Source organism: Nestor notabilis, unplaced genomic scaffold (assembly GCF_000696875.1).
Source record: "Nestor notabilis isolate BGI_N333 unplaced genomic scaffold, ASM69687v1 scaffold30850, whole genome shotgun sequence".
In the NCBI taxonomy this organism is placed as follows: domain Eukaryota; kingdom Metazoa; phylum Chordata; class Aves; order Psittaciformes; family Psittacidae; genus Nestor; species Nestor notabilis.
Window position 1 is genome coordinate 8,214 of NW_009912066.1, and position 27,527 is coordinate 35,740.

The 27,527-nt window shown below is 44.4% G+C and overlaps 1 protein-coding gene across 1 annotated transcript in view; it reads left to right on the plus strand.

Annotated features, from left to right (window-relative positions):
* Positions 1–217: 217 nt before the first annotated feature.
* Positions 218–27,527, plus strand: part of CHSY1 (chondroitin sulfate synthase 1) — a gene marked incomplete at its 5' end in the record, with an annotated part of 63,913 nt that continues 36,603 nt past the window's right edge. The window contains one exon of the mRNA XM_010017659.1: positions 218–713. Coding sequence (XP_010015961.1) covers positions 218–713 — 496 coding nt within the window. The remainder of the gene's footprint in view (positions 714–27,527) is intronic.

A 27,527-nucleotide genomic window follows, 5' to 3' on the forward strand; every position in this document is an offset into this window, starting at 1 on the left:
ATGCTTGTCATAGCAGAATCTTTTGTGTGTTATACCAATTGCTCTGTGTGCTGTATGAATGTCCTCATTTGCATGGAAAAAAATAACCCTTCAAGGCATTTAAAAAGGCAATTTGTAAAGCAGATGAGGTGTAGTTCCTTTGAGTTGTCTCTGGTAGCACTCTCTGCCTGTCTTGCTTTGCATACTTAACTAGTCCTTATTGTCTTTTTCAATCTAGAACGTGGTCCAAAACCATTCCTGGCAAGGTTGAATTCTTCTCCAGTGAGGGTTCGGACACCTCTATTCCCATCCCCATCGTGCCGCTTCCAGGTGTAGATGACTCTTACCCACCCCAGAAGAAATCATTCATGATGCTCAAATACATGCATGACCACTACTTGGACAAATATGAATGGTTTATGAGAGCCGATGACGACGTTTACATCAAAGGGGACAAACTGGAGAACTTTCTCAGGAGCTTGAACAGCAGCCAGCCCCTCTTCCTTGGGCAGACTGGCCTTGGCACCACAGAAGAGATGGGGAAACTGGCGCTGGAACCAGGCGAGAACTTCTGCATGGGGGGACCAGGAGTGATCATGAGCCGGGAGGTCCTGCGGAGGATGGTGCCCCACATTGGCGAGTGCCTGCGAGAGATGTACACCACCCATGAGGACGTGGAAGTGGGAAGATGCGTACGGAGGTTTGCAGGAGTGCAGTGTGTATGGTCCTACGAGGTAAGGACGAGGTCACGGAGAGTGAGGTGTGTGTTTTGGGTGAGGTAGAGAGGGTGGGAGAGGCTGACAGCAGGGGATTGCTGTTGGACTGCTGCGCATCAGTTCCTCCAGAGCTCTTGACCATGCAACTACGTAGTTTCTACACTCTCTTTCCTACAAGTATTACCCTGGGAAGGACTGATGCAGATATGGAAGTGCAACAGTAAGAAGGGAAGTGGAGCCTGACATAAGGCATTTTGGGATGGGGAGAGGAGCAGTAATCATTCATAACAGATATGTTTGTTTAGACAGAAAGGGAATAAGCTTAAATCAAAATGACCACAGGTCCCTGCAGACTTGGCTGTCCAAGCCTCTTTTATCTTCTTTAGCTGGGTATATCATGGTGTCATTGTGGAAAATGGATGGTACAATTACTGTGTTTCCTACCACAATTGAAATGTGCGAGGCTGACAGCTGTTTGCCTGACAGTGATGGTTTTTCCCTAAGCTTAAGAGCCACAGCAGAGATGTCTCATGGTAGCTGGCACTGTCACTCTGTGTGCTGAGCTGCCTCCCAGCACAAGTCTGCTGCTGCTCAGGGGACTCGCTGGCAGCCCCATCCTGCAGAAGCCTGCTCAGCTTGTCCTTGGGGTCAGCAGAGACAAGCCACCACTCTTGCAGCAGAACTCTGGGTTTGCCCACACTGGTGTGGCTGCAAATTTAGCATCTTGGGGGGAAAAAACTAAGAGTCTCCATCCTGTTTGTGGCAGTTTCCTCCTGCTGTTCCTACTCCCAAGGGTGAGGGGGCTTCTGTCCAGTGCACTGAGCTCTGAGTCCTGGGTGTTTACAGACTGACTGAAAACACCTGCAGGGGTTGAGCTGCAGCTTCTCTAGTTCCCAGGGAAAACGCTGGTTGAAATAAAGGACAAGTTGAGGGCAGAAGAGAGGGTGAACAGTTTATCTTCTTACACAAACATTTGTGACTTTTATGCAGCTCTTGCTTTGTCCTTTTATGAGATGTGGTAAAAAGGGGGATTCTTCTGCCCGTGTGACAGAGCTGTGGCCATGGATGACGACAGATGCTGCTGCTGACCCACTGGCAAAGACTTGTGTTAAACTTTTGACACCGACTTTCTGTTCCTAAAAGCTGTTGCTTTGTTTCAGTTCACAGTTCAGTGATGCCTCTGAGGTAGGGGAAGGAGGTTTCCAGCTTCACTAATTCATTCAGATCTTTTGTGCATAAAAACTTTCTGGACTAACAGTGGCTCTCCACGTTCCCTACTTACAGACCTGGAACTAGTTTATGTATTGCCAGCATTGTGGTTAGCCATTCATAAGGAGTCAGTAATTTTTTCCACAGTCTTTAGCAGCATGAAATTTTTCCTTTAGACGTTCTTAGTTGAAATAACTCCTGGTGTGAATGCCTGCACCATGTGGCATTTGATAACTTACTGAAAGTCAGCATTTTGGTCTTACTGAAACTGGCAAAGACCTCCTAAATTCAATATGATCGCATTTTGGCTTGTAACAGCTAACGATAGCACACAACCGCACTGGGAATTCTACCTGACAGAATTAGATTGGGCTTTTCTCAAAATCAGTTTTGTTTGATCAGCTACTGCTAAATTATCTGTATTTAACAGTGCTGGATTCTCAAAATTGATTTGTGTGAAGTGTATAAACTGTAAGATGTTCAGAAGTAACCCTTGAGTGTGAGATGTTAGGGCTCAGCTGCTTTGGAGAGAGGGAAGAGTTCTGGTGATGAAAGCTTGCTGCTTCTGCATGAGTAAATCCACTCTCATTTAGTTGAGGCTTTTCAATTTAAAAACCTGTCATTTTTTCCTCTGTTTTTTGATCTGGTCCTCTCATTGCCCAGACAACTAGATGAAAAGTGCCTGGTATTTTATTTAAGATAAAGCAATAGCTGTGTGAAATAACACAGCTGTCAGAACAGCTGTGTTAGGAAAGCTTGGGGTAAAAGCGACGTTTTCCATGTCTTGTACAGTCGTGAACATCAAGTAACAGGCCACTGCAAGTGAACTGCAAAGCATTGGATTTCAGTGAGCTTCTGACAGAGCAAAAGGTTTATCTGTGCCTGCTCTGCTGGGGCACAGCCACCACATCCCTCACAATTCCCACTGAAAGAGAAACAGCTACAGCACAAGGCTCAGCAAACAAAACGGCGCTGGCCTCAGAAAACACAAACTTCAGACTTCTCCTTTGCTTCCTGCACTTCCTATTCTGGAGAGGCCCAAGTGGCAGCACAGATGAGGAGCTCGAGTCTTTGCAGTCATGCCCCAGCATTTCGGTTTCGTTCTTAGCATCTCGGACATGGAATGTCCTGCTGGACCTCACTACGGGTGGCTTTTCCCTGTGCTGTTTGTGCGGTGGGCTCTATGCCCAGAGTTGTTTTACTCATCTCCATGACTGTCACTGCCCCCTTTCTCTGATTTTAAGATCCCACAATGTCTTTACTGTGCTGCTCATCTTCCCTGGCTCTGGTGCTGTGCCAAAATTCGTCTCCAGGCCCAGTTCTATGTTTTTTTTCTGCTCACAGCAGTCTGTCTCAAAACCCCTTTTTCCCCCCTTCCTGTGTTTCTGTCACTCTGCTGCTCTCTGCGGTGCTGCTTAGACCACTTCATCAGTGGCACCGGTTATTGCCCGTTTCAAGACTTGTAAAGATTTGTTCACGTTTCCTGCTGTCAGGAGCTTTTCAGCAAAAACAGCAAAGGAATTGACACTGGGATTCTTTGGACTTCCTGTTTCATCTCACCCCAGAGAAGAGGCAGGAATGGTATGTGCAAGCTTGAGGAGAACTGAAGCTCCCTGGGCTCTGGAGAGCTTCATCTCATTCACCCAGGCTGCTGCTTCAGGGGCAGTTTGCAGCCCTCGATAGATTCTAAGCTCCTGTGACCAGGTCTATGGCTGTTACCGTACTTAACACGTATCGAGTGAGTCACAGATGGGACACGCCTCTGAAATGGTAATTTTTCTATGGCAAGGCTTATCACCATTGTAAAAGTAAAGAGCAGCTGGAGCTACAGATTATATGCAGCAAACTGGAAGTAAAAAATCTTGGAAAGAATGAAGCAGTGAAACCTCTGAAGATTACAGATGAGGGCTTGAGAGTTTATGAAGCGAGATAGAGCACAGTCCTTGAAGAGGACAGAAGGCTTGTGCTGAACTTGCTAGGAAGTGGTTTTGCATTTCTAGTGAATACTGGTATTTTGGTCTTGTGGCACACTGCTGCTGTTCTTCTCAGGAAAAGTTTATATATTTGTCTCCTTTCTTCTCTCATTCCTCGTGCCAGGAGTTCCAGTTTGTCCTGTGTGGATCACAGAGACATGGTAGTTTTGTTTTCTCATACACTGCCATGTGCATGGTCTTGGCTATTCACAGGTTGCAGCTTAAGTGACCAGCTACCTCATTTGTGATTTAAACAATTCCAACGTATTGCCGAGCTCAGTTTTCACTTTGAGTCTAATGTTTCCTTTAAATTCATCTGAATTACAAAGCATCACTCTGCAGCTCAGTGTTGTTTCAGCCTTGTTTGTAGCTGCTGCTGAGTATTGTTCTAATTTGTGTTTAATATCCTCACCTTAAGAACACTGGAAACTCTTATACAAGCTCTTTGTAGCTGCTGGAAATCAAGGCAGTGCTGAGATATCCCATTAATTTCTTCAGTAATAAAACCCTTCTAACCCTGTTTTCAGATGATGCTGACTGGTTCATATCCTGCAGCACAATAGAAATAGCTGGATGCAGCTTACACTACCCCTGACTGTTGGTGCAGATGTTTTGTCTGGTTTTCCTTCTGTTCTGGTCAAGGTAGTGGGAGAAATTAGGTAAGAAGCAAGTGTGTCTGCGTGGGGGCAGTGCTTTCCTCCAAACTAGCAACAAGGACTCCCTAAATGTCCTGAAATGAGACAGGGTTTTTTTAATAATGTATGTGGAAAAGAAGCTGTGACAAGAGGAGTGATCCCATTGGGAAACATGAGCATCAAGGAAGCGTAGATCCTACTTTTTGGGCATTAGCGAGGGAAAAAGTAGAGCAGTGGTGGCTGGGGGTAGCGGGGGGCTTCTGGGAGAAGGAGGATTTGAATTAAGGTTTTGTGTGGTCTTTCATCTGGAGTAATTGAAGATAATTGCTACTCTGAAATCTGCTGAAGTTAGAAAAGCCCTTCAAGTGCACGTTGTATGTGCCAAGTACATTGGCACATACTGTGTCTGGAATGGACTCTCCCATGGGCAAAACTGAAGCTTATGGTTTTCTGTAAGATAGCCAGAAGTTAAAACAAGATAAAAAGTGCTGCAGTGATTGATCAGAACTGAAAGACTGGGGACAAATGCAACAGTTGATGGCTAACCTTGCTTTATCCTCTAAGAAAGAACCTTCTATTAATGAAAAAGAAGATTCATCCTGCTTGTAGTTGGCTAACGTCTGGCACACAGCACACACAGCAGCAAGAGCTGTACATTTCAGAGCAGGGCAGGACGAGGTCTGTGAGAGGTGCTTTGGGCAGGGTGCTCTGCAGCATCTTGGTTCAGTGCAGTGGGGTTGGGCTGTGATTATTTGGTTGCTCTGGCTCTGTGGACCCCTGCCTTGGACACAAGACAGCAAGTGGAAGAGCAGACTTGTCTTTGTGGTGGGAACATCCAGTGGTGCTTCTGAAGTGGGACACTCTAATACGTATATGTTGTCCTGGCTTCAAAGCTTGTATGTTTGTTTTGAAGTCAGAGCATAGGTACTTGGTAAACCCTGACAGCAACAGATACCTTATCTTACCGTCTGCGTGTAGCCCATTGCATTTCTTTGTTCAGGAAACATATGATACAAATCGTGTGTGTGTGTGAGAGAGGGAAGCTACAAACATGCCCAGTGCTTTAGAGTAGATGTTTGTAAATCATCTTACCTTAAGCACTGAATTTTATCTTTGAAACACTTCTGAGATATCTCTTCGGCTTCAGAGTAAGTTGGAAGTGGGTGGCCATCTATTCTGGGGATGAGGAATGGCATTTTGTCAGAGGACAGACAGGTAACACTAGAGAAGGGCATTATCTGGGCAGAGAAGGTGATGCATGGGGCTTGGTCTGAGACTGATACATAGGAGCAGGGCAGAGAGGTCAAAGGAGAGAGTAGAGGCTGTAGTTTGTAGTTGTGGAACCAAGACGTGGGTTAGGAGGGTTTGGAATAGGAGATCTCAGATCTGCACCCAAGTCCTGACCTGGCTCTTGCACTTTAAAAATAATTAAATGTTTGAGAACCACGTATTTCAAAGAGGGAAAACTTGACATCACTGAGTCATTTGTTAGTGCCTTCTGAACTTGGAAAGGTTTCTTGTTTGTTGTAGAAAGCAAGAATCACTTTTTATATAGAGCTAAGCATTGTAACAAAGTGACTTGAGTCTGGATCTCACTGACTTTCTGCTGGCCATCATTTTAAAAGAGGAAGCCTGTGTGCTTTGTGCTTACACATACATGCCTTTCCAGTCCGTAGAGACTGTTTGAGACTGACCCAGTTTTTGTGAGCACATGGTTAATCTGCCCCTGGTTAGCTGTATGACTTGATCTAATGCCTAAGCTGAGGCTTGCTGAAATGGGGGCTTTGATGGTGTGGTGCAGACTCAGGAAGTTTCAGCCACGAATCCAGCAAACAGAAGTGTTGCTTTTGTCCCCATTATTATCTTCTTGAAGTGCAGTGGTTCGGTGAGAAATGAGGATCTGTGCAGCCTGTTGAGTTTAGGCAGCCATCAGGATTAGTTGTTACCTTGAGGACAAGTCAGGAAAGGCTAATCCTTCATTGTGGCAGGACAAAGAACTCGAATAAAACAGTTCATCATCCCAGTTTCTTAACTAAGGCATTCAGAAGCTACTTGAGGATTTGAGTTTGTTGTGTTGAGCAGCAGTGGGGATGGGCAGAGGGAGGTACATCTGAGACTAGAAGCTTTATCTAATGTATTTTTCTCTTCTGAACTGATGGAAAAAGCCATTGCTGTCTTGCAGGATAGATTCTTACTTCATGGCTTGCTGGAGCTGTGAGACTTGGTACTTGGAGGAAATAACATTGTGCTGTGATCAGAGCTGCACACTGCACTGCCTCTTGTAGCTGAATCCCACTTGAGTGGAGATCTTGGAAGGACACTGCTAAATTCCAAATCTGATCAATATATAGCCCTAGTAATACCTGTGTAGTTGGGTTTCTCCCATGGGTCAATTATGTCTGACCAAAATGAGTTGGCAAGTTTCCTTTTCCATTTTATTTAGTGCTTATCTCTGTGTATAAAAGATGAGGGTGGGAGAATAAACCACTTCATGGCTACCTCTGTACAAACAGAATCTCTGTGAAATGTCCCTTGTGACTGGACAGTAAAAAAATACTAATAAAGAAATTGTCTTTCTCAGCTGAAGTGGACATGAAGTGTCTTCAGCTGGGCTCTCAGAATGGAAGTTTTTGGCTGATCTACATGTGCAGGGTAACTATAACCTGGATATTGGGATTGTGTGTGTTAATCATGTAAATTTGGAGAGAATATTTGCTTTTCTGCACTCAAATCTATTAAAGGCAAGTTCTGTGAGCAGCTTAAAGTGCCAGCACCGTGGAGGTGTCAGAGCCTGTAAGCACGGGAGAGAAAAGCCAGACTTCTTTAGTAATGGGAAATAGAAATGAAGTGCTGAAGTGGGGAAGGGGCTTAATATAAACTAGCTGAGGTCACCAAAGGGATGATGGAAACCACCTTACCTCAAATACTTTCAGTGCTGTATTGTACTTGGAGGGTGGTGTTTTGAGAAATACTGGATTTCTTTTAATAAAAAACAATGGAATTATTACAGAGAAGAAACAAAAAGCAGCTCTTTTAAGTGGATGGATGCGTTGGGTTTTGATGCTCCCGTGCATTGTACCCAAGCGCACTTAACATATGTCTAGAAGGAGCTTGGCTTTTATGCTGATGGTGGGGGAATCATTTGTTCATTGCTGAACAGGGAAGATGCAAGATGACAACTTGGAACACCCCATCCTTGCAGCAGGCAGGTAGCAGTGTAACTGGGTGCTCTGCGCTGTTGTCCACTGCTCATGGTCTGAGTACTCTGCCTGCACAGAGGATTAATTGTCCAGGATTTGTCTAACCTCATTTCCTGTAGAAACCTCCCAGCTGAAGAGCTGCTACTGCTGTTCTGTGTTCCAAACTTATCTGACTTGGAGCAGAGAACTTAATTCTACTCTTCTGGACTGTTGCACCTCCTTTAATTGATCCTTGTAATGCTTAAAACATTCTGGCACTAATTTCCTGTTAAAAGCTTATCTGGACTCCTGGTGGTGTGAACTTCCATGGTTATCAGCTGGAGACCTCTAAAATCTTGGCAAAAATCCTGATTGCCTGAAGGGTGGGGATTATCTTCCTGCATGCCTAGACCAAAATGACCTTTCTGTGTCACAAAGAAGTTGGGAACATAATTAGAAGAGTTTGGGGAACCAACTGGTTTTGTTTTCCTAAATCCTGAAGTTTCAGCTGAAAGTGTGTATGGGGGTCCTCGCAGAACTTAGACTGAGTTCCAGTTATTTCTGGTAGTTTCTTGCATAAAAGTGAATTTCTGCTGGTGTCTTTTAGATGTGTTTTGAGCAACTTCAAAGTACTGTTACAGTAATGAAGCAAAGACAAAGGTTTGACTGATTTTTATCAGGAGGGATTCTTGAGAACCAGTTGAGCTTCATGCCTTTACTTTCAGCTTATGTGGTGATGGTGACTTCAGTAAAAGAGCCAAAGCCTGCATGTCATTTAAATTTTGATGACCCAAAAGCTTTTTTTTGAAGACTCTTGAATAGGAAATGCCCATTTATGCATTTATACTTTATCCACACTGCAGTGTTGTACCCTGATGTGAAGGATTGCTGATCAGAGGAAAGCCACTACAGTGAGCCCTCTTTCAAAGTAAGCACCCAGCAGTCTGTGTAATGCTGTTTTACCTGTGTTGCTGGCAGTGCCTTACTTCCAGGGCTGCAGAAGAAGCTCCAGTGCTAAGCTTCTTACTGAGCTCCTGGGAGCCTTGCTAGGGTAGGTCAAACTCCTTCATTTTCCATCTGTCCTGGTTTATGGCTGAGAGCATGTGGCAGTACAGGATGGGAGCCCTAAATATTTATGAGAGCTGTGAGATGGGGCTCCTAGACCCAGTGCTTTAGAGTCATTAGCTTAGAAAGAGGTTTAGGAAGAGGCATGACTTGCTCTTGTGCAATGAAGAGAGCACAGGTAGGGTCATGCCCACTGGATCTAAGCTCCATCCGAATCTCTGAGTTTAATCCTTGCTACTGAATGGCTTTAGGGACTTCTAGCTGAGTGCTGTATTTTTCTTCTTAGAAGAAGTCTTCAGAAGCATACAGTACTCTTTGTGGGTTAAGCCCAGGTTCTTAAACAGAGGCTAGGAGTAGCAATGAAATAAATGGCAAACCATAGTTTGGACACAGTCAGCAGTTCACTAGAAAGCAGAAAAGGGTGGCAGAAAGCTAATTGCAGTTCCAGAATCACTATTGTCACCTTCTTCCAGCTGCAAAGAAAAGCATGTTGTGAGAAAAATAAAGACATAAAACTTGTCTATCTTTGGGTTGCCCCAGCTTTTCGGAGGAGGCAGACAGCATTTGGATGCTGCATTGTTGCCTGCTGTCCTCTTGGCCATGCTCAGGCCTTGTGTCAGTGTGCTTTCTGAAAGGCAAGTACAAGTTTGTTCATGAAAACTCGTTGCCTGCTCTTGTTCATGGTTGCCACTTCACATTGGTGCAACTGGTTAGAAAAGTGGTCTGAGAATGGCAGCAGAGTCTTAATGAAGGTTCCTCTGCTCATAGGCCTTCAATGAGTGTAATTACTTGGCAGTAACTTCTTTAAACCTTATTTGAATTAAAGCTACATGTTTTGGCTGGTTATGTCACCACTGTATTAGTGAGGAATGCAGGAGAGAGTGCTAGCTTGCATTAACTGAGCTGCCTTAATCCTTTGTAACCATACTTTTTAGTATGTTACTGCCTTACAGAGAGAAAAAACATTTGCCCAGGGGACAGCAGAGTTCATCCTCAGCATCTCTGCTTAAAGGCAATATTCTTTGTCCTTATTAAGGACAAAGAAAGTTCTTAGTAAGTGGGTGTTGAGAATTAATAACGTGTGTAATTCTGCATAAATACTTGAGGAGCTGTCTGTATCTGAAGTCTGAGGTTTTATAATCCTGTTTCCTACAGCCCCCTCAGTGTGTGGGTGCAGAATGGGTTCAACGCCTGACACAGTATTTTTAATGGTTTCATACAGCCTTCAGCCCAGATGTCACACTAAAAGCCCCTCTTGTCTGAGCAGAGTGACTCCAGAGCACACACCTCTCACGTTCATTGTCCAGGTCAGCACAAATACTGTTCCTTGCCTGTGTATCTTTGCTGTCATGACAAAAGGGAAATGAACTTACCCTTAGCACAGATGATATGTCAATAAACCTCACCATCACCTTCCCTTCCCTTGTTTGTTCAACATTATCACAGATCATTTTACTGACGTACTTGGGTTTATATCCTTCTCCTATTAAGACACTTCCTAACATCTTTGGCCAAGGGGATCTTTATTTAAAAAACAAACAAAAAACAACCAACAACTGAGAGACAATCGTAGATTTAATCTTCATAAAGCAGCAGGGCCTTTGTTTCCCTGGGAATGTTTGAGCTGTGACTTTTCCAGATTTTGGACATAGCAATTTTTCTTTTTGGCTTTTTCATGTAATATTCCCCCTCCCCCGCCCCTTTTTGGCTCCTCGGAGTTGAGATGTGCTGTGTGGTCACTGCGAGAGCCTTTTGCAGATGCACTTTGTCTTGCTGCATTTTTCTGGGCCCAGCTGGAAGCCACCTCTGCTCCTGTGGAATAGTGTGGTTTGCTGATGGGAGCATCACTGCTGCGTGTGCTTGTATTCAGGAGAAACTGTCCACGTGGTTTCTTATCTTTTCTAGGCCAAAAATAACACCAGAGCTCCTGCAGCCTTAAAGAATTAGCCTAATTTCAGAACTGGAAAGTAGGGTGAAGATGAAAAGGGTATTTCAAAATATATAAAATGCTTGGGTGCCCAAGCATTAGGATGAAGAGCTTTGTCTGGAGCTCTGGGTGGTGAATCAGAAGTGTTCATGCTGATCTTCTGCAGGGACTCTAGTGCAGGGGCAAATCTGCTCAATTGCAGGTCTGCTCACAGTGAAACCAAGTGGTATAGTCCTGGTAGGGGAACTGTGAGCAAGGAAGGTGGAAGGTGAGGGCAGTGTCATTTTGCTTCTGGTTGTGATGTGGCTCCTCCAGATGCCTGATATTGCTCTGCAGAAAGCGGGTCGTTTCTGAGTCCACGGCATCTGCTTTGTGCCATCTGCCCTCGTGGTTCCTGGTGCAGGGGAAGTGTGAAATGTGTAACCCCATGTGTTCTGGTAGGTGGTCAAGGCCTTCTCCCTTACAGAAAATGCCTTGTTTCTGTTCAGCAAGCACAAAGGCTCTTTTATAGTTGCTTGGCTATACATCTGTCGAGGTGCCTCAGACTGTTAGCGCTGGTTACTGTTTGAGGTATGCAGGCTCTGAGGCTGTGATGTACAGTGATACGTTGTTTATATGTTGCCTCCCTTTCCTTTTGAGGCTAGGGAGCTGTGCTGTGTCCTGCCCTGAACAAAGCTGGTGTAGTTATGTGATGGAGTGGTAGTGGTAGATGGATTCTCCTGTTAAAAGCAGGACTGGAATCTGTTTCATACTTTGAATGAAATGTCTGAATTTAGCAATGTGACTGCAGGACAATAGAACTTTCTCTGGGGGAGGCTGTGTTGAATTTCTGCTCCAGAGACAGACCTGGCTTGAAAGACAGGGTATGCACCAGCACAGAGAGACTCCTGTCCTTCACAAGGCACTTAACAACTGGAAAAAACCCTGACTTCCTAAAGATTTTGTACTCTGTTGCAGCCTCTGGATTAATTTCCCCATCTTCTCCCCCTCCTGGCCTGATAATTTTTTCCCTGCACATGTCCTCGTGCTCATTTCACAAAGAGACTTCGCTGAAACCAGTCCTACTCAGAAATGCACACTCATCTTTTGAAATGTAGGGGAAGGAGTGAGAGGAGGCTTTGTAAATGGACAACGTTCTGGTGAGTTCTGAATCTCTGATGTTTGTCTCCTTTGGCTTTCAGACATCTTAAGGTTTGCCATCTCTCGGCTCCTGTGTTTGCTTTTCTGTGTTGGTTTTTATTTTAACCCCACAAAGCTATCTGACAGCTCTTCAGTTCCAGGCCCAAATAGCATTCTGATGCTGTCACTGCTGGTGTCTTGATTCAAAGTAGAGATTTGGTGGAAAACCAGCTTTCAATCAAGTTACTGTAAGATAGGTCTCATGAGGTAAAGGAAGAGCATAAGAGGAATGTGCCCTGTTTCACGTAAGCTCTTTTGCTTTGACGTTGGTGTTCCCTTCTGCTCCATTAGCATGGATAAATATTGAAATTTGGTAGATGAGAGTGGCAAAAGGTGACTTGGAACATACCCGGGACCTCCCCACCACTGAGTCTCCATCACTCGAGAACAGCAGCTCTGCCCTGCCCAGGGCCTGGCGTCAGCTCCCAGCTCTGGCTTGTGAACATGTGCCCATACTTGCTCTCCTCTCTGGGGAGTATTTCTCATTGAAGAGCTGTTTAGGCTTTGAAGATGCATTTAGGCTTTTTGTGGCCTCTTTCACAAGAGGGTGAGAAGTTACTTTTCAACTTAATTTTAGCCTGGCTGTCATTCTCAAGCAAGCTTGAAGAAGTGTGGTTTTGACCTTGCTCGCAGGGAAACTTGGAGGAACCTGATTTCCCAGTGCGTTGGGGGAACTGTTACCTTGGGTCTGGAATTTTGTGCTTCAGCATCAAAGCTCTTTGCAAACCTTTCCCATGCTCCTTCCACCACAGCTCTCCCAGCATGGCACAGGGTTATCCCCAGGGCACAGGAGGAGGCATCATCAGGGCAAGGTGCAGAGTCTAAGAGGTCCTGACTCTGTGTCCTGCAGCCAAACCGCACCTTCCCTCCCCTCTTTCACCAGTCACTTCAATTAAAATTCCACAGTCAGGGCTGCAGGGAGGTGAGGCAGGAACAGACTTGTTTTCGACAGGGAGAGGGAGAACCAAATTTTCTGCCAGAATGGGCCTTTTCTGACAGTGGGCTCAGGAAATGTCCCTCCCCACTAATGCAGTGCAGAAGAGTCACAGGTGGAAACTGCAAAAATTATCAGCATTGTCTCCTGCAGTTCCCAGAGGGCATCAAAGCAGGAACAAAGTGAGCTGGAAGTGGAGAGCCCTGCAGACAAACCTGTGGTTCTCCATGTTCTCCATCAGCCTCTGTGAACCATGGCCCAGAGCACCCGTGGAAGATGATTTCTCAATCAAGCAGGGGGGAGCTGCTGGCAGGGGTGCAGATGAGCTGCTTTGCTGGCACCAGGGAACAAAGTGGAGGAACGGGGAAGAACCTCCTGAAGGTGAAAGGTGGTGAAAGCAGGAGAGCCAGAGTGAAACCCTGGGGGGTTTTGTGAGTGTGGTGGAGTCCAAGCAATTTCAAATATTCTAAACTGAGGTCCCATGAGTAGAGATATGAGGGGAACCAAATTCCTTTGGCATTTGCAATATCAGGCTGGCTAAAGTAACTGCTCTTGTGCAACGCTCTTGCTGAGTGGTTACGAAGCAGATGTTGCTCCTTTTATAACTGCTGTTCACAGTGAACCAGTTTCTCTCCATGAGGGAGAGTCCAGGTGCCTGTGTAAACCCAGGGAGTTGGTTTACAAGTGCTCACCATTGCAGAGGGCCAACACTGTCATAATAGGTGAGATTGGAAGTACTGAGACTGGAGGAGAAATAGTCACTTGCTGAAGAAACCATCTCCTTAAGGAGTGTGAGGACAATGTGAATCTTAAATGTGCTTAATCTTAGTTGCAGGCAGGTTCTCTAATGAGAATATGGGAGTGTGTGGTGGTGACAGACTGAGATATTCTTTCAGAAAGTAAATTGGTTTAAAGTGCAAGTAAACAGTAAAATGTTACAAGGTGCAAGCTGAGGAACAACCTGCTGTTTTCCCTGGCTCTTGCTGTGACACAGCTTTAATCCTTTAAGCTAGAAATCATATCTGATGGGCTACAACAATCTTATTTTTTTCTAGCAGTAGAACTCCCCTGTTTCAGTCTCCCCTAGGCAAGAAGGAATACCTGCCAAGAAAGCAATACACTCTGAGACTCAGCTGCATGGCACACCAGCAAAACCATCCTGCACTTAAGTGACAAGCATGATGCTGATGGGACATGTTCTGGTGTGGCATCTGCATGAAATCTAAGTGGGAGCACTCATGCCTCTGACTGATGGCCAACACAGAAAACCCCCTGAGCAGCCTGCATTGAAGCTGATATAATTTCATGCCTAGTTACCATGCAAAACAGTCAACTCTTTATGCAAAAACTGATGTTTGAAAGTGATTTCTTAGAGTATGTTTTCTTGCTATCCAGGCAGAGAGTGTGCAATGAAGAACAGTGACTTGGGTTTTGTTTTCTTTCGGAGCCAATGTAACGTCACTGCTTGTCTTTGTGTCTGCCTCTCTTTGTGTGGTGGGACAAAAAAGTGGTGTCCAGTTTGGGGTTGGTGCCAGTTCTGTCAATATGGTGATTATGTGCATAAGAAAGGAGCTGCAGTGGTTCTTGTGGTGCCTCAATGGTACATAATAGTGAAATATGGCTGTATCTTAATCTTCTAGTTAGACTCCCTCAACTGCCACACATTGGAAAGCACGCCTGTTCATGTTAGTGTGTGTGTGTGTGTGTGTGTTCATGCGTGCTGTGGTTAGCTAAAGTAAATGTTCACATCCTTGTGTGTGCTGGAGGATAACAGAATCATTGTAAAATATTCCAAACCCTGTTCCTGAGCATTGTCACTTGGATGATGCTATCACAGGGGGTCTTATTTCTTTATTTTTTAATCCTGAAGTGTTTTGCAGAGGTGCTGCAGTCCTTTCTCCATCAGCCTTTGGGGATAAAACCATAGCTATAACTTTGAAACTTGGAAATATCCATACAGGCTCAGTCCTGCATCTCACACCAGACAGGAATGAGCACTGAAAGCTAAACTGAGCCCATTGATATGTTGATGATCAGTACTTTTTTCTTTCTGATTAACATTCAACCTGTGTCTTCTATAACATTTCAAACAAACCATGGGATTGTCCATTCTTCTTAGATCCAGTTGCCGGGTGGATTTGAGCCCATCCTGCCAGAGAAGTTGCTGGTGGTCTGTCCTGTTAGGGCAGTATCTGTGTTTGCCTGTGGTGCTGTGGCTATATGTATGATCCAGTTTGGGTTGGTTTTCATTCCTAGAGAGTCATCCTGAAGGGCTGAAGGTGACAGACTGACAGTGTGGAGAGAGTTCCTCTGTGTTTGATCCGCTGCAACATGGAGTCTGTAATCCCATAAGGACTGCTGTGTCCCTGCTGGGAGCCCGGGTGTTGTGCAGGAGGTGCAGAGGACTGTGTGCTGCCGCCTTTGCCTTGGAGATCTTGCGTGCCAAGAGGTTTAAGAGCAGTGCAGTAAGTGGCAGGACACCACACAGCACCATGGGCAGCATTAAGTGAGCAAGAAGAGATGCAAGATAGGATATTCTTAATGATATTTTAAGTTAAACCAAATTCAATTTAGACATGCAACTTGGTAAAGAGAGAACTTCTTGTCTGGGCTTTAGGAGAGCTTCCCGGCTGCCCTTTTGGACAAGCTGGCTGCTTTGGGTCCTGCTTATCTGCCCTGTTTGCCGTGTCACCTCCTATGGGTGCTGCCGTATGGTGGTCACCTTGGTTCTCCCATGGATCAAGGGTGGGTTCCCTGTAGGAGCTCTGCTGGGAACCCCATCCACAAAAGGAGGCAGGCCAGTGGGCCGGCAGGCTCGCAGAAGTACACCTGTGGAAGATACTTGAACAAGGCATATAGCATTGGGAAGTCTGGCATGTTCCATCCTGTGTTTTTGCTGTAAGTGGCCAGCTTTGGGCAGTTGTCCTTTAATTTTTGAGAGTGGGGACTCAAATGTACTGGTTAAACCAGGCTGGGATGGCAAACCTCCCACTGGAAGGTACACCCAGTGTCATTCCAGCCTCCTGAAAGGGCAACATGAAGGATCTGTGTCGGGTGGCCAAACACAACTTCCCTCCTGCCCCTCCCCAGCACTTTGGTTGAAGATCAAGGCTCAAAGTCCTGCTCTTCATGCCCGGGTAGCCTGGGAAACTTCTTGCCCTGCACTGCCAGTGAGAGTGGGAAATTCATAACATCTGAAGGGGAATTAAAAGAGGAGAGCATCCAGAGAGTGCTGGGACACCTCCATCTGAGTATTGTACCTTTCCAAACAGAGCTTCATCTGCTGAGTAAATCCCTCCTTGACCAAACCACAGCAAATTTAACAGAATTATAGTTTGTAGAGATGCTAAATCACTGTATTTCTGTCTTCTATTTGTGGGGAAGTGCTAGAGCAATTAAGGATTTGCACGTATACATTTGAGACAGATACATATGTGTGTGTGTGTATATACACACACATATGTATGTATGTGCACCCCTGTTCCCTGAAGGGGGAAGGTCAGTGGTGGAGAGATGCTTTTGTGGTGGTTCTCCTTCATCTCTCTCAGAGCTCTTGGGAGCCGGAGTTGTCAGGAGGAGCAGGGGCAGAATTGAGTCTGAGGCTCATCAAGGCTTTATTCCTCGCTCTGCAGTGAAGATGACCTTGCTGGCTTGATTGATTTAGGTTTGCTGCAAATCTCTACTCAGCAGGCTGCAGGAGGAAGCTGCTGGCAGTGTCTCCAGGTAACAGGCATAAACCCCCAAGTGATTATAATGTTATTTCATTTATAACTGAAAGAAAGACGTAGGGGATGGCAGCCACGGAGCTGTTACATGAAAGGGCAGGCAGGCAGCTCTGCTTTGAGAGAGAAGAGAGAAGGCTGCGGAGTGGCTCACGCTTCCCAGTGCTTTCTATAGGTACCTCTCAGGAAATCAGGGTTTTTTAATTCTGTGTTTTAAAAAAGGGATTTCTAGGAAATGCAGGATGAAGTGGTCTTTGTTTGGACGGGCCACACAAGTCCCTCAAGAGCAAGCACTTTGTCATGCCCTAGGCTGTGATGAGTGATGTATTACAGTAGCAGGTTTGTTACTCTCTGTAACTGCTGCTGCCTTTATAGCCAGAGAAAACCAGGCAGTGAACTTGCTTGAAGCAGGTCAGTGCTACATCTGCTGTTGAAGCCCTTTCAGGGGAAATCCTTGTGGCAGGAGGCTTTCACGTTTATTAATTGGTCTAATTTCGCTACCTAGTGAAAGATGTCTTATATCGTTCCAAAAGTAAAGAATCAGGTCCAGGTAAATGTATATTTAATGAGATAACATTATAATGAAAGAAAACTATTGTAGTTGTACAGAAATATCTTAGAAATGCCTTTTGCAGTCATAAAATGGAGGGAAGATGTATTTTTATTTTTTTTCCTCTCTTGCATTCCCTCCTTCCCCCCAGCAAACCTTGCTTAACGTGTCTGGGCAATGACTGTTCTTGATGGGGGTGAAGACACGATCTCAAAGGTCAAACTTGCTCTGTAAGGTGTTTGCACTCAGATAAAGCTCTTTTATACATGACATTTCCTGCATTATAGCAACAAGCTTTTTAAACAAAGTGTTTAAGGAGGGCTTAACTTCACATAAGCAAGGCTTGTATGTATGTAACTTGAGCTTCCTTTTTAAAATATCAGTGTCACTTAATGCCCTTAACACCTTCCTCAGCACTGCTGCCAGTCCCTTCCTGTGCCTGGTGTGTGTGGTATTCATGAGTTTGGTGGGTGCAACCAGCCAATTCTTGCTGTCATGAGGCTGGGGACTGCCTGTCCTGCCTGGAGACTCTCCTCTCCATGCATCTCCTATTTTCCCTTCTTTTTTTCTTTTACAGATAGGCTTTGGCCACTGCTTTTAAAATTGCTCAAATTTCCATCTTGACCACCTGAGGCTGACCACTGGAATAACTTGCTTTTAATGCTGTTCAGGATGTGTCTCTTAAATCCTATTTTTTCTTCAGTCAGGTCTACAAAGAATACTCTGTTTTATGTGCTTTATATGTATGATTTCTTCTTAAAGGACAACTCATTTCCTCTACTTTAGAGGTATTTTCTTAAATCTGTCACTTCCTGTCTCTTTCTTGGCTGTCCCATTTGCCAGGTTGTACATTTTTTGGGAATGGTTCCGCTCATTAACTTCTCGGATCCTCTGGGAATTGCGTTTTGCCCAGGCGAGGTGAAACTCCATTTTCTTTCTCTGGCAAGAAATATTTGATGATTAATTTAATTGCTAAATTGGCTCCTAAGCAGAAGCAGGCTTGGAAAACTGAAAGGGAATTAATCATGCCGCTTAACAGAAGGGACTTGAAAACGTGGAGGCTGCACTAAAGACGTCAGTGCAAACCAAGGTGCAGTGTAGCTAACAAGCCTGTAGTATTTTATCATGCTTCCTTTGATTCCTTGCTGGCTTTCACTGCTTTTTGCCAGCTTGAAGAACAGACTGTTCTCTCCCAAGAAGAGAGAGCAAAGTTTTCACATCTCTGGAGAGCACCAACTGGTTCTAAGGGAACCGTCTCTGAGATTCAGAGTGAACACCTGAAAATACACACAGGGACAGTTGCAGACGAGGCATGCAGGTCCTTCTGTGGCTTTTCAGAGATTAAAAGTGTGGTTCACAAACTCTTTTACAGGTTTGGAGAGTTCACATGTATTCCATGAGCTGGTACATGACTGATCAGGAGAGAAAGCTCTGATCCACTTCTTGTAGCCTCGTTGCTCATGGTCCTTCACCCTTCACCTGTCCTGCAGCATTTTGCACCCTGGTTCTTTATGCAGAACCAACTTCATACTTCTAAATGTTGTTCTTGAACTTTCTACAGACATGTCTCAATCCATTTGAACTGTCTTTAATGTATACACAATAAGAAGTTAATTCTGGTGTATCAGAGAGCTCAGTTCAAAACAGCAAGTGCTGGATCAGATCACATTTAAGATTATTTAATTTATTTTTACTAAAAGTGAAATATAGTTTAGTTATAGGAGTTGCTTCTGAATAAGACCTGGCATTAAGGTTGATTTTTCCTCTGATGTAAATGGTGTAACTTGATCAGGTAGCGAAGTGATGCTGATTTACATCTGCTAAAGATTAGGCTTTGAAATCTTGTATGTGACTGTGCAAGTAGTGCAAGGAAACAGTAAGGTCTAAAGGATGGTTTTGTTCAGTATTTTATTAAAACAAATTGAATTCCTTTTGGAAAAGTTGCTGCCTGCAAGCCTACATGTCTTAGAGTGAACTTAACTTCATGGGACTCCAAAGGCATTATTACAACTTCTGTAATTATCCAAAATAGCTGTTCCGTGCATAAGATTGGCATGACATTAAAGCTCAGTGTCTTGGGCTTTTGCAGGACTAGGCTCCAGTAATGACTCTTCCATTATCTAGCTGTAATCTCCCTTTGAAATGCATAAAGTGCTTTAGAAAGCAGGGGGCTGGTGTGTGAAATGTCTCAATTTTATTAACCATGTAAGATCTGCTGTTGGTAGGAGGTGTCAGGTCTTGCATATCCTGTGACTTGGGAAGAAATGGGAACTGGGGAGCAAATTCTGTGTTTGGAATGGTAGAAACAATTTTATTATGGGTCGTTATCTGTTTTGCCTGCTGCCTCCATTGGCAGAGGGAGAGATGAGCACTGTCATGGCAGTATGAAGATATTAAATTTGATGTTTGGAGGTTAAATTAAGTGAAGGAAAGAAATGAGAAATTATGGATGTGACAAATGTTCTTACATAAGTGAAACCAGCAAAGTTACTTCATACACGAATAAATGACAGTTCTTATAAAATGCACATCTAGCAGTGAGGTCTCCAAGTTGACTGTAACTGGAAGAAATACTTTCCTGCAACCCCTAGATAAAGACATGGACTTTTTCTGCATCGTTTGCCATGCTTTAATTCAGACATGCAAATAATGACTGAAGAACCTTATTTCCTTAGTGCAGGAAGTATTTTCTGAAGAACAAACTGACTGGTATCAGCATTGTATTGAACATGGATCTGTCCTTTGAAACACCTTTTTTTGCTGGTTCAACTGCCTCCAGTTGCAAATCTTCTACTGAAGTTTAATTGGTTTTGCTTTTGTTTTTTCAGTAAATGTTACTAGTCTGAGAACTGCAGCCTATGAATCATTTTTCCATTATATGTGTAGCAATTGAGCAGAGCCAATATAAATGTGTTTGGTTTTGAGCATAGTTTTTTTAGTGTATCAGGTGTGGTTCACACTGTCATGCTGTACAACTGACTGGTTTGGTACTTACACAACTCAAGTTAACAGTTACCTTGTGCATGTTGTCACACAAATTGAGATCTAAAGTGCCTGACTTGTAAGTATGCATTAAAGTATGCACAAATGTCTGAAACACTGTCCTGCTGAAAAAAAAAGAAGTGCTGGTGAAGCACTGGGGGTCTGGTGTGGGCTTTGCCCTGCAGATGAGGAAAGGAAGAGGGAAAAATATGCAGTAAACCAGAAATCTCCCAACTGGAATGGGGCAGGGCGGTTCTGTAACAGAAAAAAGCAGTGGGACTGGAGATGATGCCTGTAAACTTTACTTTTCCTCTCCCTTGAAATCTCAAGGGAGAGCTCAAGACTTCCTCTGCTAGTCCTGGAAGTGCTGTGTTCTGGACGTTTCTGTGCATCACAACCACTTTTTCAGTGACTTTTTCATTCATCACTTGGGAGATCTGTTTTTCCCCTTTAAGTTAACAACCAAATAGTGTCTTGTCTTAGGATCAGAGAATACCTTATTTACACTGTTAACCAGTCCCTTCACATTTAGATTTTTGCTTTACAAATATTTGTAAACATTTTAGTAGATCATGCCTTGACATTTCTCTTTCCTTTGTCCATGATCTGCTGTGTGCTTGCTTGGGTGGTTTGTTGCTATGTTGGGGTTTCCTTCTATCTCCTCCTAGTTTCATAGCCAGTTTTCTGGCAAGAACATCTTCAGAAGGTGCAGTGTTGGAGGAAATCTGATTCTTAGCTCCCTGGCCCTAAACGTGGGGATATCATTAATACATAGAATCATAGAATCATAGAATAGTTAGGGTTGGAAAGGACCTTAAGATCATGTAGTTCCAACCCCCCTGCCATGAGCAGGGACACCACACACTAAACAATCCCAAAGCCAATTGCCTTTTTGCTGCACTGGTGATGAAATTGCTTTCTAGCCCACACTGTAAGATATAAAATCACTGTTGCTCTGCTTTTGTGGGAAGGTCTATCAGGGGCCATTAAACCTAATGGTCCAAATGCAGTCTCCAGCTCAGGAAACACTTTGACTGCTATCTGCTGCACGCTAGAAAGCAGTACAAGGGCAGGACCATCCTGTATCTGCCTTGCTGCTTGGATGCTTCCCGGAGGAACTTGCAACTGCCACTGTGAGCCCAGACATTACCCAGGTGGGGTTTGAATCCAGCACAGTGTGGCTGCTCTACGTTTATGTTCTTGGGTTCCATCCAGTGCTGCCTCTGTCTTACTGAGTTGTCCCAGTGGTTGTTCAGCTGGCTTGTAAATTTTGAGTGCATGTCGTCTGGTTTCATTGCAGCAACAGGACAAAATGAGATGAAGTCCATTAACTCTTTCTCTGACTCTTTTTTTCCCAGCACCGTGAGCTTCTCTGTTTCCTGAGGAAAGAGAGTGAAGGCTTTTACTGGCTCAGTGTCACCTTTTGGTTTCTTTTGTCATATTTAAGTGATGGGCCCCTCTCCAGAGCTTTCCCTCCCCTGGGTGGGTTTGTGTTCACTGCTGCTATGCAAGCTCTTGGTGATGTTGGTGTCTTAAAGTGCATTGCTCTTTGAAACTTGTACTGCTATTCTGCATCCTGGGGTGATTTTCTCCCATGTACCTATTTCTCCACAGGTTTTAATTTCTGGTCCTTTTCGATCTTTTCCTGCAACCAAATGACTTGTGTGCAGTTTTCTTTTTAGTTGTAGTGGATTTACACTGCTCCAGCTCCGTGCTTTGCACTGATGAGAGGCATTCAGTTTACTACAACCCATTTTCCTCCTCTTATTGTCACCTGGAGGATCTTCTGAGCTCATTTAACAGCCTTCAACTTCTACTTTGTACCTGTTAATATTTTTCTTTGGGTTCCGACCATCCTCTGGAGCATTGCCTCTTACTAATTGAGAGCTAATGCTAAGTAGGGCAAACATTGTAAAGGACAGCTTTTCCATGAAGAGCCTCTTTAATTGCCAGTGGGAGAGGGTTTTATCTGTAGTGTTTCCTTTCCTTTGCTTAATGCAGGTTCAAGTATTGCCCTTCCTGCTGGTAGATGAAAACACTTTAATGAAGGTTAGTGCTTTGTATTTGAAAGCAGTGGATAATGAACCTTCATGGTACAGGATTATTTTTGGTATTAGAGCATCCAAATGTATATATTCCAGTGATACCCAGTTTAAGCAATGCAAGCACTTCTGTGATGTTGGTGATTGTTTTTCATTTGCTCTGAGGGAAAAGATTACTTGGAGATAATAGACCAAAGGGATCCTCCTGTATTTGAGAATACTAAAAAGTGTTGAGTCAGTGGTTTCCAGTTGTACCTTGCTGGATTTTGGCAGATTTGCAAGCAGCATTCTGCATGATTGCCCAAACCCAGTACCAAGTTGTTTGAGTGTTTGCTGTCTCCTGGTTTTCACCATCAGATCTTGTGCCTTCCCCCTACTCCTCTGTGTCCTGGGAACATGAAGTGTTCAATGGAAAATTTCCTTGACCTTGGTGTGATGCTAAATCTTGTTGTCAGTTGAACTTTCTACTTTATAGATGGGGCTGGGTTGCTTTTAACTAGAGCGTCTTATTTCCCTCCTCTTCCTTCCCTTTAAATCTGCTCTGGCCTTTACAGCACTCCACAGGGCACTGTGGCAGAGGGGGAACACCTGAGCAATGTAGCATGAAGCCAAGAGCTTTTAAAATCTGAATTAATATCCTTTCTTAAAGAAATGTGGCCTGGGGCTAGACGTGTGCAGGTGGGAAAGACACATCTGCTTTTTCTACTGCTGTCTAATGGTTTAAGAATAGTGCCTTGGCTGTTTGCTTCTCTGGTGATCAGGACTAGTGATGAATCGGGGTTTCTGGCTCTTTTTGTCCCATTTGTGTTTCTTCTCCCTCCTGTGGGGAAACCTTTCCATGTTTCAAACAGAGTCATAAGACTGGTTAAACCGTGCCTAACCTTCAGAGCTGGCTGTGACCCTCGTGGCTAGGAAAACCCCAGCGGTATCAGCCCACATGAGGTGGATGCAGTGCTTCCCACTTGCTGGCTTGGTCCTGCCAAGGGATGAGCCACCTTCTCATTCCTGTCACCCCTTGGAAACCCAACCTGTTGGCCTCCCCGTTGTGCAAGGGGGGTGTCAGACAGCAGGTTAAGGCACTTCTGAAATAACAGGCACATGCGAGGATGCAGTGAATATTTAGTGTCTAAGAGAAATTGCTTGGAAGTTGTCACACCAAGTGGTTAGTTCTCAGCCACATCAGCTCTCTGAGCTGGCTGGTCCCACAGCTTCATGTGCCAGCACTAAGAGAAGGAAGATGGGCCCCTTCCAGCATTGTCACCTGTGTCTTAAATAGGCTCAGCCTGCTCCTGAACCTGAACCTGCTCCTGAACCCTGCTGCTGCGCTTATCCCAAAGCAGCGATGGACCTGACCTGCTGAATCAATCTGACTTGTAATGATGGCTCATCAAAAACTAGATACCCCTTCAGTGCTGGCCAGGGAAGTAGAGCACCTTCCCCTGCCTATCTGAACCTTTCACTTGTTCAGAAAGTGATTCCTTTGGTATGAATCTGTATCAGTATTAGTTTTAAACCAACAGCTTACATTTAATTAGGCTTTTGATGGAGACAAACTTTGTGATTTGAGCTCTCCTTTAGTAGTTAATTTTCCAAGCGTTTTGTATATGCTTGAATGTCACTTATTTCAGACTTCACGGAGTGTATCTTTGTGGAGTCCTTTCCACCTCTGGTATCATTCCAATCACCTTACTTTGGCTTGAAAGCTATAGGCACTTCTGAGGAAGTTAGGCTGGTGTTCATTCCAGCTGCGCACTGCTCATTCTCTGTGTTGTAGGGGTTTTCTGTTTCTCGTGTGGAATAAGGGCAGGATTTGGTAGTTCATCATATCTGTTAAATTGGTGCCATGGAAGCAAATATTTAAATTGGAGGCTATTTTTTTGGTGAAAAATAGTTTTGAAAGTGAGCAGCTTAGGAGTTGTTCCCTAAAAATTTCATGTTAATAATGATATCTGTAGTTGGAACATGATACTTTTGTAGTATAGGCTTGATAATCTTGTCCCTTTTCCTTTCCCTGCAACCTTTAAAAGAGATAGTGTTACTTTGCCTTATGAAAAGGTAAATAGCAAACACTCTCCCCCCCCCCCCCCCAGTTTCACTTCCCATATACTTTTCAAAATGCTGGTATTTTAAGGACAAAATGAAGTTATTCCTTGTTCTTAATTCTTCTTTCTACTCAGGCTATTTCTATTATAGCTCCCACAATAGAATCAGACACGAAAAAGGGATTTTTGCAGCAGTGCTTTGTCTTTTCTGTATTTGAAGCACAAAGATAAGCATGTTTATGCTTGAACATGACGACACTATGGAAAGTAACTGTTGATCTGATTACTGTATTGAGAGGGAACTTTGCCTTCCTGTGCTTTATGGGTGTTCATCTGCCCGCGGCAGCGAAGGCTGCGCAACTGCAGCTTCTGCCTGATTCCCATTCTGCAGCTACTCAGAGGATGGAACAAGTTTGGACAGCAGACAAAAGGCAGGCCTGCAACAGTCCCTTCTGCATGTCAGCCTTTGACAAGTTTGTGTGTGTGAGGAAGCTGGAAGTCATAAAGGCTGAGCAGAAGAGACTCCTCAGTATGGGGAAGACCCATATGCTTTTTGTTAATGTTGTTTGATTATTTTGTTCTTGTCTTGGTTGATTTTCATTTCACGATAAGATGGATTTTTATTTTCACCTTTCTTTCTTTTAATCCAGGCATTCAGGAAACCTGAAATTGAAATTGACTTGTATTGATGGCTAGATAGAGCTGAGGAGCACACAACTGGAATTTCTCTCTCAGAAAGCAAGTATTCAGTTAAATCAGTAAATCCCCCTGTGACAGTTTAATCCTAAGCTGGAGCACAAAGTCTCATGCAATGAAACAAATGTCCCTAATGTTAGGGAGGACTCTCAGAAGCCTCATTTGACTGCTGGAAATAAAGACATGCTAACATGCTGCTCGTTCCATAACTGTTTCCCAGTTGTAAGCCATAATGGGTAAATACATTACCTTTCACCACAGCTGTGATTAAAAGTGGTAGGATTGCTATGCTGTCAGCATACAAAACTCTCTAAGAATGTGCACCTACCTGAGGTGGTGTCTTTCCTCTGTTCTTGATTTTTGGCACAGCTGGAATGCAAAGTTTGGGGCAATAATGTGTGATATTCTGTGTCTGTAGAGTCAAGCTTAGGAAAATCACTTGTTCTTTACCTGGACTCTGTATTTGCAAGCAGCAGTGTTGCAGAGAGGGTGTGTGTTTAACATACTCAGTCTGCAAGACCACCACATTAAAGGGTAAAGTATGATGGGAGGGTCTGCATTTCCTTGATGAGATTTCTGTCCATGATCAGCCTGTAGCCACGTTTCCTCTGTATGTCCTCCCCAGCTGTATGTGTTTGGTTTGACACCAGTGCCTTGTGATGCTCAAGTATTGCCTCCCCTTTTGCTGTGTGCTCTTCCCTGTGCCTGTACTGGGGTGTTGTGCATCACCTTGCTTTAGTTTTGTTAAATTTGGAGGTCAGAGAGAGGTTGGTTCTTCGTTTTTGGTGTGTGTTTGTTTTCTTGGGTTTGTTTCTTTCCTTTTTGTATTGTTACCAAGCCTGACGAGTTCTCCTCTGGGGTAAGAGAGAGCCTTTGGCCATCCCAGGACTATAAATTATGAACAGAATTGTCTTTAACTTGCAGATTTTGAGCAGATCTTTCTTGGAGTAGCACTGGAGGTGGTGATTAGAGCTGAGGTTGGTTGTCTGAGGAGTGTGAAGTTCTCACAGCTGTCTGGCAGAGCTTCCTGCAGATCCTTGTTGTACATTCGGCTTGGAATCCATGGTAATAAAGTATCTTTTCATGAGTTCTTTTTCTTTTTTCTTTCTTTTTTTTTATTATTACTCTTATTTCACCCTTCTCTGACTCCAGCACATGACTCAGGTCCTGCCTACATGAGAACAAGATGGGCCTTTTCTTCTGATAGTGGCATTTCTGACTGCTCCCCAAATCTGCTCTGTCACATGCAGGGAGAGCATGTCTGGTTAGAGACAGCTCTGCTTAATTCTGGAATACTGCTTAAACAGTCCTTCATCTGGCTTATGGGATGCATGGGAGAGCAGTTTCTTATACCAGCCCAATTTCCACTCCATGGAACAGACATTTCCCAAAAGTCATACATAAAATAAAGGAATTTTATGGCAAAACCTTGCTTAGAACTTGCTTTGAACAATGGACCTTGTCTTTTGGTTTTCCCCTTTGTAAGGGATTGTTCATAAAATGCTGGAGATGCTCATTTAAATTCATCCCAGAAATTCTGCTCGCTGCAGAGATTTCAGATTATTCCAGACACCAGGAAAACACTTTGGAAATAGAAACATACGTAACTAGATACGTGTGCAGAGATCCCTGCAGGGTGTGTGTTACAGAGGTTCTTGTCTCTGCTGCTAGTAACAGCCCAGAAGACCTCAGGCATCTATTTAAGAGATTTTTTTACTAAGGGATACAGCAAAAAATGTATGTAATATAATTTAATACAATACTAAAATGCAAGTCAAATGCAGAAGTGACCTCTTATTTAAGGCACTAGATTAGCCTGTAAGTCCTTGTATTTGCACTTGGGTTTGGTTCGTGTTTTTGAAGGGAGGAGTGGGGGAAGCTGGTGTTTAAAATGTCTCAGTTTCTTTTATTCATGGTTGTCTTCCAAGCATTTCACAGTGGTGAGTCTCACTGCAAATTGTCTCTACCTAGCACAGATTTCCAGTGTCACAGCTCTCACCCTTCAGGCCCTTCTGAAGGGTGTGTGTGGATATAGTGGTGAGGCCCCTCAGCCCTGTGTCTCAGTTACATCTCTTGCCTCTCTGTGTCCTCCTCCTTGCTGGCTCAGTGTGGCACAGTCAGGCTGAGTGCCCAACCACCCATAACACTGGGCAGCCTCTCCATGTTGAGGCTTGGAAGTGGCTGCTTGGCAGGGAGATCAAACTCTCTTCTGCGGACTGCATGGGTGTGAGACCAGACACAAGGATGGGCACAGTTCTGGGTTTCATTCTCTGTCCCTCAGCTGTAGCTTGCTGTGGTCTCTGCTCCTGCAGCTAGAGAAGTCACAGAAGCTGGTTATCACTGTGCTATGTGATTATCACTCTTGGGGTCCCCAGCATGACAGGAACGTGGACCTGCTTGAGCAAGTCCAAAGGAGGCTACGGAGATGATCAGTGGGTTGGAGCAGCTCTGCTCTGGAGCCAGACTGAGAGAGCTGGGCTGGTTCAGCTAGAGAAGAGAAGGCTCCAGGAGACCTTAGAGCATCTCCAGTGCCTAAAGGAACTTCAAGAAACCTGGAGAGGGGCTTTGGACAAGGGCCTGTAGGGACAGGACAAGGGGAATGGCTTTAACCTGCTAGAGGGGGGACTGAGATGAGCTCTTAGGCAGAAGTTCTTCCCTGTGAGGGTGCCCAGAGAAGCTGTGGCTGCCCCATCCCTG